Source organism: Otolemur garnettii, unplaced genomic scaffold (genome assembly GCF_000181295.1).
Source record: "Otolemur garnettii isolate 467f Iridium unplaced genomic scaffold, OtoGar3 scaffold00144, whole genome shotgun sequence".
NCBI classification, from domain to species: Eukaryota; Metazoa; Chordata; class Mammalia; order Primates; family Galagidae; genus Otolemur; species Otolemur garnettii.
The window spans coordinates 1,932,320-1,947,206 of NW_003852539.1; the positions used below are offsets into that span (position 1 = coordinate 1,932,320).

At 38.8% G+C, this 14,887-nt stretch overlaps 1 protein-coding gene across 12 annotated transcripts in view; it reads left to right on the top strand.

Moving 5' to 3' along the window:
* Positions 1–14,887, top strand: part of SCMH1 (Scm polycomb group protein homolog 1) — a 198,641-nt gene that overhangs the window by 73,185 nt on the left and 110,569 nt on the right. For 9 of the 12 annotated variants that reach the window (XM_023518672.1, XM_023518677.1, XM_023518670.1 and 6 more), the window contains one exon: positions 10,198–10,432. In XM_023518672.1, the coding sequence (XP_023374440.1) occupies positions 10,198–10,432 (235 nt within the window). Of the gene's footprint in view, positions 1–10,197; positions 10,437–14,887 lie in introns of all 12 variants that reach the window. The other 3 variants (XM_023518679.1, XM_023518680.1, XM_023518678.1) reach the window with 1 other exon arrangement.

Genomic DNA, 14,887 nt, shown 5'->3' on the forward strand with positions numbered 1-14,887 from the left:
GTGAAAGGATCGTTAGACCCCCAAAGGGGAAAGAACCCACAGGTTGAGAACTGCTGCTCTAAGGCATATTGTAATCAGATTGCACAAAACTATTGATAGAGAAAACTTAAAAGCAGCTAGAGAAAAAAGGCACTTTACAGAGTAACTAAGATAAGAATAACATTATATTTCTTCTCAGAAACAGTACAAGCAAGAACAAAGTTGAGCAACATCTTTAAAGCACTTAAAAAAAAAAAGAAAGCCTGCAACCTAGACTATTATACCCAGCAAAAATATATTTTGAAAACAAAGGTAAAATAAAGGTATTTTCACATATACAGAAGCTGAAGAAATTCACTACTAGCAGACTTACACTATAGGAAATGTCAAAGAGGTTCATCAAGCAGGAAGGAAAATTATACTAGATGAAATAAAAAATCTACACAAAGGAATGAAGGTCACTGGCAGTTGTAATTACAAGGGCAAATACATATGATTTTTTTTCTTATTTAAATCACTATAAAAGACAGTTATGTAAATAATAATATTGTATTGTGGGGATAACAAACGTATAACTAAAATGAAACAACAGCATAAAGATTGGAGGGGAGAAATCTAAGTATATTATTATAAGTTTCTTATACATGAAGTAGTATAATATTACTTGAAGATAGACTGTGATGAGTTAATGGTGCCTAAACTTTACACTAAAGTAATTGGGAAACTATCAAGATCATAGATTTAAGTCTGACCATATAAATGATTGTGTTAAATATAAATGGTCTAAATACTCCAATTAAAAGGCTGAGATTGCCACGTTGAATTAAAAGCAAAACATAATTATATGTTGCCTTCAGAAATTACATTTTAAAAATAAAGACACATTTGCTTAAAAGTAAAAGGATGCAAGGTGGTGTTCCATGTAGACATTAGTCATAATAAAGCTGAAATACCTTAATTATCAAAGTATGTTTCAGAGAAAAAAATAGTAACAGGGATAAAGAAGTTAATTTTTTAATAATGAAAAAGATAATTCTTATGTGAAACAAAAACTGATAGAACTGTAAGGAAAAATAAATTCAAATTTTATCTATAGTCATATTTTAATACTTCTTTCTATAGTAAAAGAACAAGTAGATAGAAAATCAGAAAGTATATATAGACTTGAACAACACTATTGATTAACTTGACCTATTTGACATGCATAGAATGTTATGCTACCTAGGTAGAATGCACATTCTTTCCAAGTATATACATTTACCAAGGTAGACAACATTCTGGGCCATAAAATAAAGCTTGAGAAATTTAAAAGGTTTAAGCAATACAAAGTATGTTCTCTGATTACTATGGAATTAACTTAAAAACTAACAACAGAAAGTTATCTGGAAAATCTCCTATAGTTGGAAATCATTTCTAAAGGAATATGTAAAAAACAAAAAAAAAGACATTAAAAAATGTTTTCAACTGAATGAAAATGAAAGAACATTTTAGAATTTGTGGGATGCTACTAAAGCAGTACTTAGAAAAGAAGAAAGGTTTCAATTAATGACCTCAGCTTCTACTTTAAAAAACTAGAGAAAAAGAGCAAGTTAATTCCAAAGTAAGCAGAAGAAAAAATAAAAGCACAAATCAATAAAATAAAATAAAAAATTATAGAGAAAAATCACTGAAACCAAAAGCTGGTTCTTTGCAAAGATCAATAAAATTGATAAACCTCTAGCTAGAGTGATCAAGAATAAAAGAAGATGAGGCAGTGCCTGTGGCTCAGAGGAATAGGGCGTTGGCCCCATTTACTGGAGGTGGTGGGTTCAAACCCAGTCCCGGGCAAAAAGTGCAAAAAAAAAAAAAAAAGAATAAAAGAAGATGTACATTTACCATATCAGAAAATACAGGTAATTATATTATAGATTCTACAGATTTTAAAATAATTTAAGAAGTATTATGAACAAATTTATGCCTTTAAATTTGACAACTAAGATAAAATGCATAACTTTCACAAATGGCACAAATTACCAAAGTTTAGTCAAGAAGATGAAGAACCTGAATGGCACTATTTCTGTTACAGAAATTTAATTTGTAGCTAAAAACTTTTTCAAACAAGGCGGTACCTGTGGCTCAAAGGAGTAGGGCACCGGCCCCATAGGCTGGAGTTGGCAGGTTTAATCCCAGCCCTGGCCAAAAAAAAACACAACCTTTTTCAAATAAACAATTCCTGTCCTAAATGACTTCACTGGTGACTTATTTTAAACATTTAAGTAAAAATTATTACAAATTCTATATAGACTCTTCTAGAAAATTTAAGAGAAGGGAATATCACCTAATTTGTGAAATAGACAAGTTTGATAACAATACCAGGCAAAGTCATTGAAAAAAGGAATACAACAGAACATCATTGCACATGAAAATACATGCAAAATTTTCTGGGAGAAAAAAAAAATCTCACAGTATATAAAAATAATATTATGACCAAATAGGGTTAATTCTAGGAATACAGAATTGGTTTAAATTTCAAAATCACTTAATGGAATTTGCCATATGTACACATACACTAAAGAAGAAAAAAATACTGTTATCTGAATAGATGCAGAAAAAACATTTGACAAAATTCAACAGGCATTACTAATAAACTCTCTGTGAACTCAAAATAAAAGGGAATCTCTCATATTCTAAGGTGCATTTATGAGTAATCCAAACCCTAAGTGGCATTTATGACCAATCTACAGATAACATATTTAATGGTGAAAGACTAAACATTATCACCATTTGAGCAAATGGAACTTCTGTATACTTCTAGTGAAATGTAAAATGGTTCAACCACTTTAAAAAACACATGGCTGGGGGCAGAGGCAAGATGGCTGACTGAAGCCAGCTTTCCACAAAGGCCCCCATCCAGAAAGAGTGTTAAAGGACAGAAGTTTAGCAAGTAAGCTGATGGTTTGGAGCTGAGCCAAGAGAGAAGATTGAAGAATGCATCACAACCCTGCTGAGGCAAGCTGCAACCCCAAGGATACAAACAATAGGTACAATATCCATTGCCAAGCAGAGGGGAGTCCCCTCCCCCATGAGAACAGTTCACAGTATACTTTCTACAAACAAGCGAGCAGAGTTCAGATCTCCTCATATTTTATCCCACAGAAGAGACCCTCTAAAAACCAGAACTCCTTCCCCTACTAGGGTGCCATGGCACTCTCCTGCCAGGCATAAAACTGTATATATTCTCTACCTGCAATTCTAAACTCCCAGCAATCCCCTCCACTCTCACCCCGAGGTCTGGAAGCCTGTTGCCCATGGAGTCCAGATTCTTGGGCATTTTCTCAAGAGGTGTGGACAGGGCGTGGGCTGTTGCAAGTCTGTGCTGATTCTGTGGCATGGGGGTAAGGAGAACATGGTGGCCTGAAGGAATTATACCTTGGCGCAGAGCAGCAGCTGCAGCAGTGGGAACAATAGGGCTCACACCCCTGAGGATATTTTGGAGAGACACTCCCTGTCTCTCTGCACAACCAGAGAAAACCTAGCATCTTCTCTAGGCAAACACTGGTGGCAAACACTGGTGGAACAGATCTAGGACAGTAACACAGGCCCAATGAGCAAAGGGTATGCCTGAGGCAGTACCTGCCAGGGCAGGGCATGGTGGGGATGGAGAATAGAAGATACCCAAGCAGAACCAGCATACTCCCAGGGTGGGACTGAGCCAGGACTGCTTTAGTGAGCCTAAGAAGCACCCGGCCTTCAGGGGATCATAGCTGAGACAAAGGCAGGCAGGCAGAGGCTGGAACTCAGAGCCGAGTGTGAGCTCTAACCACATCCGTCCCAACACAGACTGCAGCAGAGACAAACACACTAGCTCCAGGCAGTAGCACAGACCATGCTGTGAACTCAAACAGTACCTGGTCCACAGGGAAATATAGCCAGGACAGAATCACGAATTCTGCAAAAATATAAGCGTCTGCAACATCAATCAGGGGCAGAGCTGGAACTGAGCGAACCACCCCAGCTTCCATTAACCACCTGAGGTTGTCAGGCCTCAGCCCCCCTCTGCTGGATGGTGCCGAGTGTGGAGGCCTGGCCAAGGAGACATAGATCTCCCTGTAACTCAGGCAGGCTAAACCCCCTAGAGCAGGCGTCCTCAAACTATGGCCCACGAGCCACATGCGGCCTGCCTAGGACATTTATCTGGCCCACCGGGTGTTTTTGCTGCCGCTGTCTGTCCTGCATAGCAGCCAACTCATCCCAGGGCCCGCAGTCTGGTCCTCCAGTGGTCTGAGGGGCAGTGAACTGTCCCCCTGTTTAAAAAGTTTGAGGACCCCTGCTATCTGCTCATTGGAGGGAACTGGGTCACAGCCTTGCAGAATTACCAGTGACTGGGTGTGACAGAGGTGCAAGGTGGGGAAGGAGGCATCAACCTTCCCAGACTTATTTACCTGCTGGGGAGATCCTTCTGACTCCAAGGAGTACCAGAATGAGTCATACTTGAGCTGCCAGCAGATTTCTGCTATCCAGTTGCCAGACACCTTTTAAACTCTCCTACCTGAGACCAGGTGCTGACTGGGACAATTGATTTGGATCTCTCGGACTGGACCAATCACCCGAGGACTATCCAAAGTGGTACCCTGGGTGTGTGGTTGTGGGAAGGTTTGATTTTCCTTTTCCAATTGTTGCCCATGGCGGGTGGGGAGGCTTAATTGCTGGTATTTCTCCACAGCTGAGACATCAACCCAGAGTAACTGATTCACAAGGGTAGGACAGAGAGCAGCTAAAAACAAGACAGAGCCACTTAGCCCCACCACACCAAGTGGTGTGGATCTAGAGAAAAGGGAACACTTCTGCATTGCTGGTGGGAATGCAAATTAATACATTCCTTTTGGAAAGATGTTTGGAGAACACTTAGAGATCTAAAAATAGACCTGCCATTCTATCCTTCAATTCCTCTACTAGGTATATATCCAGAAGACCAAAAATCACTTTATAACAAAGATATTTGTACCAGAATGTTTATTGCAGCCCAATTCATAATTTCTAAGTCATGGAAGAAGCCCAAATGCCCATCACCCCATGAATGGATAAATAAATTGCGGTATATGTACACCCTGGAATATTTGCAACCATAAGAAAGATGGAGACTTTACCTCTTACATGTTTACATAGATAGAGTTGGAACATATTCTTAGCAAAGTATCTAAAGAATGGAAGAAAAAGTATCCAGTGTACTCAGCTCTACTATGAAACCAATTTATAGCTTTCTTATGAAAGCTATAATCCAGTTATAGCCCAAGAAGAAGAGGAAAGGGAGATGAGGGGAGGGGAGACAATGGGTGGATAGAGGGTAAGTGGTGGGACTACACCTACAATGCATCTTACAAGGGTACATGTGAAATTTACTAGGTGTAGAATATAAATGTCTTAACACAATAACTAAGAAAATGCGGTGAAGGCTATGTTCTAGTTTGATGAAAATACTTCAAATGGTATATAAAACGAGCACATACCCCATGATTGTATTAATGTACACAGCTATAACTTAATAAAAAAAAAAGAAAGAAAGAAAACACAAAGCTGAGCAAAAGAAAACACTAAACTAGGAATTGAGTAATATATTCTTTACAAAATATATTTATACTTCAATACTGAAGCCAGCATTTTACTCAGTGTTTTGAAATTAATAGAATATACATGTGTAACAAAAACTCCCATTTATAATAGTAGCCAAAAGGTGAGTGAGGGATACTAACAAATATACGAAACTTCTATGAAGAAAACTTTAGAAAAACTTTACAAACTTGACCCAAACTGTGATTTAGTTTTGAAAAATTGAATAGACTTTGCCAAAATTCAAAACTTCCCTTCAAAAGACACTGATAAGGGAATGAAAATATAGGCCACAGACTAGGAAAAAATAGTCATATGTCATGTTACTTAGTGATTGTTAGGTAATGTTGCATTGTTAAGTAATATTGTAGTTGTGCAAACATAGATTGTGCTTACCCAAACCTAGCTGGTATATTGTATGTAACCTTTTGCATCTAGCTTACAAACTGGTACGACATGTTACAGCACTGAATACAGTAGGCAGTTTTAACATTATGGTAAAGATTTGTGTATCTAAACATAGAAAAGGTACAGTGAAAACACAATATAAAAGATTTTTTTGTAACCTGTATACCTGTATCAGGCACTTACTGTGGAATTTGCAGGGACTGAAAGTTGCTTTGGGTGAGTCAATGACTGTGAGTGGTTAGTGAACTTAAATACCTTGGACTTTACTGTATACTACTGTAGAGTTTGTAAATACTGTATACTTAGGCTATGCTAAATTTATTCAAAATGTTTTTTTCTCTTTAACAAATTAGCCTTAGCTTACATTAACTTTATTACTTTATAAGCTTTTAAATTATTTTTAAAATTTTTGACTCTGATAATAAAAAACCTAAATATATTGTCCAGCTGTACAAAAAATATTTCCTTCCTCTGTATCTTATTCTGTAAGCTTTTTCTATTTTTTAATTTTTTATATACCTTTTAAACTTTTTGTTATAAAACCTAAACACATTACCTTGGCCTACACAGGATCAGGATCATCACTATCACTGTCTTTTACCGCCACACCTTGTCCCACTGGCAAGTTTTCAGGGGTGATAACACTGATGAAACTGTCGTTTCCTATAATAAGAGGGCCTTCTTCTACATCACCACTGGACGTGCCTAAAGATGTTTTACAGTTAACTTTTCTTATATAAATAGGAGAAGTAAACTAAAAAAGCAATTGAAATATGGTATAGCCAGTACATAAGCTAGTAACATGGTCTTTTATCTTCATTATTAGGGATTATGTACTGTGCATAATTGTACTTAATTGTATGTGCTATACTTTGATATGACAGGCAACACAATTATTTTTTTAAGTAATGCATTGTACTAGGACTTTAAGATGACACAAGGTAAAAGGAATTTTTCATATTGCAATCTTATGGGACTACCATAATATATGTGGTTTATAGTTGACCAAAATGCCATTATGTGGTGCATGACTATATTTGCAAATCACAGAGCTGATAGTAGTACTTCTCAAACTGGTCTATAGATTCAATGCAATCCCTATCAAAATCCCAGCTGCCTTTTTTTTTTTTTTTCAGTTTTTTAGGCTGGGGCTGGATTTGAACCCACCACCCTCAGGCATGTGGGGCCAGTGCCCTAATCCTTGAGCCACACACACTGCCCTGCTTTTTTTTTTTTTTTTGGCAGAAATTTCATGCAGAAGTTGGTCTTTAATTTCATGTAGAAATACAAGGGACACAGAATAGTCAAAATAGTCTTAAAAAGGGAGAAGATAAGTACAAGACTCAAATTTTCTGATATCAAAACTTACTATAAAATGACAGTACTCAAAACATTGTGGTTCTACCATGAGAATAGACAAATAAATCAGTGGAGTATAATTGAGAGTACAGAATAAACCCTTCAATTGATTCTTCACGAGGGTGCAGGGACAATTTAATGGAGTTTTCAACAACTGGTGCAGGCAAAACTGAATGGTCTTATGCAAAATAATGAAATTGGATGTTACCTTTATAACATATGCAAAAATTAACTGCAAGTAGATCATAGACCTAAATGTAGGAGGTAAAACGATAAAACTCTTATAGGAAAACATAGGAGGGAATATTAATGACTTTAGATTAAATAGATAATGGTTTCTTAGATCTGGTACTAAAAAAGCAACAAAACAAAAATAGATTGAAGTTTATCAGAATTAAAACTGTTTGTGTTTCCAAGTATCCATCCGGAAAGTGAAAAAACAACCCACACAGTGGAAGAAAATATTGACAAATCATGTATCTGATAAGGGACTTATATCCAAAATATATAAAGAACTCTTATATTCAGCAATAAAAAAACATAATTTATAAATGGGCAACAAATTTGAATAGATGTTTCTCCCAATACAATAGAACCTCTATTGGCCACTTCCCTCTCTACATTGACCATCTTAAGTTGACCTAATTTTCATAGACATGACATATACCACATGTACATAACAGTACAGTGGGCCTAGTTCCTTATGTTGACCACCTTTATATGTTGACCAGTTTATTACAGTCCCTTGGGTGGTCAACTTACAAAAGCTATATTGTATATACAAATGATCAGTAAACATATAAAAGATACTCAACATCTTTACTTATTAGAGAGATGCTAATCAAAATTGTAATGAGCTATTCTTCACACTCACTAGATGACTTATAACATCGAAAAGGCAGACAAAACCAATTGTTGGTGAGGATGTGGCTGTACATTATTGGTGAGATTATGAAATTTTCTAGCCATTTTATAAATCAGTTCAGAGGTTACTGAAAACATTAAACATAGATTTACCACAACCCAGCAATCCCTTTTATAAGTATATACTCAAGAGTAATAGACAATATGTCCACACAAAAATATATCAAAAATGTTTGTCACGTGATTATTCATAATATTCATAGACAAAAAGAGGAAACAACTGAAATGTTCATCAGCTGATTATGAATAAGCAAAATGTACCATAATCCATATAATGGAATATACACAATGAAAAGGAATGAAATACTGACAAATGGTATAAATGGGTAAACCTTGAAAATGTTATGCTAAGTGAAATAAATAATTTTCATATTGGCCACATACTATATAATTCCATCTATGTGAAATGCCCAGGATAGGCAAATCCATAGAAATAGAAAGTAAACTAATGATTTCTAGGGACTAGGCTGAAGGGGGAATAGGGAATGTCTCTTAATGGTTATGGGCTTGTTTGGGCAGGATAATGGAAATGTTATAAAGTTAGGTAGGGGTGATGTTTACAGAACTCTGTGTAATGTAATGAATACGGAGAATGCCCCAAAGATATACTAAAAATCATCAAATTATACACTTGAAGAGGATTAATTTTCTGGTTTTTAAATTAAACATAAATGTACTACATGATCCAGCCATTTCACTCTTAGATATTTTTGTAAAGGAAAAGAAAGTATGTTTTCATACAAAGATTTGTACACAAGTGTTTATAGCAGTTTTATTTGTAATCACCAAAAACTAGAAACAAACCAAATGTCCATCAACATGGTATACTACTACTCAATAAAAAATGAATTATTAATACATTCAACAATATAGATGAGTATCAAAATAGTTATACTGAGTGAAAGGAACTAGACAACAAAAGAGTACATTCTTTGCAATTTCATCTGAAACTAGAAAGTACAAACCATTCTACAGTGATGGAAGGTAGATCAGTGGTTGCCTAAGCATAGGCTTTCTTGGGAAGCCAGATGAAGGGATTATAAAGGAGTATGTGAGAACTTGCAGGTGATGGCTATGTTGATTATTTTGTTTATGGTTTACTTTGATTGTGGTGATGCTTTCACAGGTATGTATGGTGGCATAGGTGTATACATATGTTAAGGCTTATTAAAGTGTAGCTTATTGTATACCAATTATATGAATTAAGGCCAAGCACAGTGGCTCACAGATATAATTCTAACACTTGGGGAGGTTAAAGCTGGTGGATTTCTTAAGCTCAGGAGTTTGAGACCAGCCTGAGCAAGATCAAGACTCCCTCCATCTCTAAAGACAGCCAGGCATTGTGGCGGGCACCTGTAGTCCCAGCTACTTGGGAGGCTGAGGCAAGAGAATCACTTGAGCCCAAGAGTTTGTGGTTGCTGTGACCTATGACACCATGGCACTATACCAAGGGTAAAAAGTCAGACTGTCTCAAAAAAAATTAATATGAATTAATTTATAAGTTATTGGCAAAATGAAAAGAAAATCATTCCTCAACAGTTAGACTGTGTGGTGATTATACAGACCAATTTACGTAAATGTTCCATGAAGAGACACTTAGATTATGGTAGCTTAATAGATTTTAGTGTTCCTGAAAAGAAAATTTTATGCCCAGAAGGATAGGGAGTTGGAAAAAATAGGATGAGAAAGCACTGAAGTAACTGGACTACATAAGACACTGTTATTTTATTTTTACTGGTATGAATCTATTTGGTATTTCAATAGAAAGTAATGTATTTCTCTTTCATCTTATCTTTCAGTGTTTCTTTTGCATGAAACCTGTCCTAATTATTAGATAGTAGTTTGGAGTGGTTGTCCCTGGCCCAGCTACAACTAATTTGAGTTCAAAACCTAAATTTTGGTGTTTTAGTCTGCCTAATTCCCATGGCTTGTTCTCCTCAGTCCTACACACCTCCAAGCAACGAGTTCAAGATCAGCATGAAATTGGAAGCACAGGACCCCAGGAATACCACATCCACCTGTATTGCCACAGTAGTTGGACTGACAGGTGCTCGCCTTCGCCTGCGCCTTGATGGCAGTGACAACAAGAATGATTTCTGGCGGCTGGTTGACTCAGCTGAAATCCAGCCTATTGGGAACTGTGAAAAGAATGGGGGTATGCTACAGCCCCCTCTGGGTGAGTAAGTAGACCTAATCTCTCCCTAGCCAATCACTTAGCTTCCAAAAATTGAACATCCTATTATCAGAAAGCTTAGGGACCCCAGTTTGTTTCTCCTTTTTTATAAGTACAGAAAAGTCCACACAGAATGAAAAAGAGCTGCAAAATTTGTTACACCGCCATCTCTAGGTTAGCTTATGATGTCCAAGCTTCTCCTGAACTCTTCTTCTTTTAACTGGAAACTATGCCCTTTGTTATTCTTTATCAATGTCCATTTATCTGAGGAAAACAATGGAAGACATGTAATCTATCACAAAAACAAAATTTTCACCAAATCCCATAATGATGACAAGGAGTGAGAGAAAAATCACCCAGTAGAAAGGATAACTATTAAAGTATCTTTTATCTCTTTTGTACATATTCTCACTTGATCCTTGGAATTTTCTCATTTTGAATCTATTATTAAATAAAATTCATTATTTTACTTAAATTAAATTTTCTTTTCCAGATTGGATTTATCTTTTTTTTTTCCTCTTAAAACCAGAGGGATTCAGCCCATCTTATCAGTTACTGATTGCAGTGAGTCACTATTGCAGTGAGTTTCCATAGGGGATAGAAAGAAATGAGTTAGGTCCTTTCCACTATATTCCCCTCATGAAGCGGTGCCAGAGTAATTGAGGGTTAGAGAGCATGTATCATTTGAAAGAGCTCCCCAGGAGCTTGTTTAACATTTTCTCCCATTTAAAAAAGATATTTCTTATGTAAAATTTCAAACATATACAAAAGCAGAGAAAAATAGCACAGCAAATGCCCATGTATCCTTCATTGTTGATAATTACGAACACATAGTCAATCTAGTTTCATCCATACTTCTCCCTGCTCCCCCTCCTGCCCAATTGCTAAACCATGAAATATTTAGTAAGTCTCTCTCAAAGCCAAGAATAATCAGTCTTTAAATTTTCCCAGTTGTTTGTCTCTGCCTATCTTTGTCTCTTTGGCCTCCCTCAACATTTTCTTTGAATCAGGATCTAAATAAGATCCATACATTGCAGTTAGTTATATCCCTTAAATTTCTTTCAATCTGTTGGTTCTTCTCTCTCATTTTTATCCTTTGCAATTTGTTTATTGAAAACTCCATGTCATTTGTCTTTAAATTTTCTCATAGTTGTATTTTGATGATTGTATACTTACCATTTAACATGTTTCTCTGACCAGTATCCTACAAATTGGTAGCCAGATCTAGAGACTTGGTCACGCTCACATTCAGTTTTTATAAGAATATTTCAATAGGTGGTGGTACTAATGGAAGCATATACGGTCTGGTTGTGTCTTGTTTTATAATGTAGCCGCCATTAATGCTCATGGTCTAGATCAGGAGTTGACAGATTTTCTTAGTGGATCAGATAGTAAATATTTTAGACTGGCAGGTCATACATTCTCTGCCATATAATGCAAAAGCAGCCAAAGACAAAATGCAAATGAAAAAATGATTTAAGTATTTAAATGTCCATCTCTAAAAGCTAGAAAACGAATTATAAAGCATATACAAAAGAAGAAAAATAATAAATTAATGGAGTAGAACACAGGAAAGCAATAAATCAAAAGGATTGGTCCTTGAGTGGAAAAATGAAATAGATAAACCATTAGTTAGTATAGTAAAGAAAAAAAAGGGATAGACACAAATACACAGAATAAGCAATGGCAAAGGAGATGTTAAATGCGATCTGGCTGCAACATCTGTCACCCCATTGATTACCAGGGTTGATTCAGCTGATCTGGCTGGCTAGGTGGTGTCCCCTTCCTCCCTCACCACTCCATCTGCATCCCTCCTGAAGCTGCATGCTGGGTTGAAGAGGAAGACCTTCCCTGATAGAGGAGGACAATTCTTCAGTCAAGGGAATACGAATAGCTGCACTTCCCTGCTAAAACTTCCAAACAACCTTTCAAGAAATGGCAAAGGGGGCTTGGCGCCTGTGGCTCAAGTGGCTAAGGTGCCAGCCACATACACCTAAGGTGGCAAGTTCGAATCCAGCCCTGGCCACCAAACAACAATGATGGCTGCAGTCAAAAAATAGACAGGCATTGTGGTGGGTACCTGTGGTCCCAGATACTTGGGAGGCTGAGGCAGGAAACTCGCTTGAGCCCAGGAGTTGGAGGTTGCTGTAAGCTGTGATGCCATGGCACTCTACCCAGGGGGACAGCTTGAGGCTCTGTCTTAAAAAAGAAAAGAAAGAAATGGCAAAGGGGTGGGGACAGAGGCAAGATGGCTGACTGGAGCCATCTTGCCAGAGAGGCTCCCCTCCAGAAGAAGAGTTAAAGGACAGAAGTTTAGCAAGTAAGGTGATGGTTTGGAGCTGAACCAAAAGAGAAGGTTACAGAATGCACCACAACCCTGCTGAGGCGAGCTATGACCCCCAAGGAAACAAACAATAGGTACAAAATCCATCGCCAAGTGGACAGGAGTCCCCTCCCCCATGAGAACAGCTCACAGTATACTTTCTACAAACAAGCAAGCAGAGTTCAGATCTCCTCATATTTTATCCCACAGAAGAGACCCTCTAAAAACCAGAACTCCTTCCCCAGAGAGGACCCACTAGTGTGCCATGGCACTCTCTTGCCAGACATAAAACTACATATATTCTCTACCTGCAATTCTGAACTCCCAGCATTCCCGTCCACTCTTACCCTGAGGTCTGGAAGCTTGTCCCCCATGGAGTCCAGATTGTTGGGCATTTTCTTGAGAGGTATGGACAAGGTGTGGGCTGTTGCAGGTCTGTGCTGATTCTGTGGCACGAGTGTAAAGAGAGGATTGGACTGAGAGGGAAAAGCAGTGCCCTGTGGCACAGAGCAGCAGCCCCTGCAGTGCGAACACTAGGGCTCACACCCCTGGGAATATTTTGGAGACACTCCCCACCCCACCTCTCTTGGCAACCAGAGAAAGCTAGGCGCTACTCCAGTGGCAGCCACTGGCAGGACAGATCTGGGATGGAAATGCAGCCCCCATGAGTAAAGTGTATGCCTGAGGCGGTACCTGCCCAGGCAGGGCATGGCGGGGATGGAGACTAGAATACATGGGCTCAGAAATGGCATACTCCCAGGGTGGGGCTGAGTCAGAAGTGCTGCTTTAGTGAGCCTAAGAAGTACCCGAACCCCAGGGGAACATAGCTGAGACAAAAGTAGGTGGGGCAACAGCACTAGCCCGGAAGAGGCAAGAACTAAGAGCTGAGTGGGAGCTCTAACCACACGCACCCCAATACAGAGTGCAGTGGAGACAGAAATGCCAGCTCTGTGAGAATTGGCGCAATGGCAGTGGCACACAGAGGCGCTGAGTTGCAGTTTCTGTGAACTCAAATAGCGCCTGGCCCATAGGGGAATATAGCAGGGACAGAAATACTAATTTTGCCAGAATATAAGTGGCAGCACATCAGTCTGGGGTGGGGCTGAAACTGAGTGAATGGCCTCGGCTTCCATTCAGTACCTGAGGTTGTCAGGCTTCAGCTCCCCCTGCTGCCTGGTGGCAGAGTGTGGTGGGCTAGATGAGGAGACAGATCTCCTTGTGACTCAGCTGAGACTTCAACCCAGAGTTACTAATTCACTAGGATGGGAAAGAGACCAGCTGAAAACACGACAGAGCCACTTAGCCCCACCACACCAAGCAGGTCCCCAGTGTCTCAGGCTGTAGCACTGTATAGGTCCGTTGCAAAGCTCTAGCTGAAAAGGTACAGACACCAGTCCCAGCTCTTTGGCAAAGGGCTGGTTAATCCCTACTCCGGGAGCCCACAACCCAACTTCACCTTATCTGCTCAACTAGCCAAACAGTGTAAAATAATCATGGGGCCGAATCAGCGGAAAAACTCCAGTAACATGAATAACCAGAGTAGATCAACTCCCCCAAGGAATGATGTGGTGGACAGAACTGAAGATCCCATTCATAAACAAAAGGCTGAGATGTCAGAAATCAAATTCAGAATTTGGATTGCAAAGAAGATTAATAGAAAGGAGGTAAAGTTGGAATTAGAAACTCAAGGAGCAATTGAAAAGTTGTCTGAAGAATTCAATGAATTCAGCTCAGCGTGTGGTTCAAGTGCCTAAGGTGCCAGCCACATACACCTAAGGTGGCAGGTTTGAATCCAGCCCCGGCCACCAAACAACAATGACGGCTACAACTAAAAAATAGCTGGGCACTGTGGTGGACACCTGTGGTCCCAGATACTTGGGAGGCTGAGGCAGGAAACTCGCTTGAGCCCAGGAGTTGGAGGTTGCTGTGAGCTGTGAAGCCATGGCACTCTACCCAGCGGGGCAGCTTGAGGCTCTGTCTCAAAAAAAAAAAAAAAAAAAAAAATATGAAATTTGTTTCACCTCTCCTTTAACTGGGCAGACAGACCTTGGTATTTGCCACAGTGAATAAAGTGTGGCACCAGTGACGCTGTGTGATTTTCTGGTCATAAAAGGCAACACAGTTTCCATGTGGGT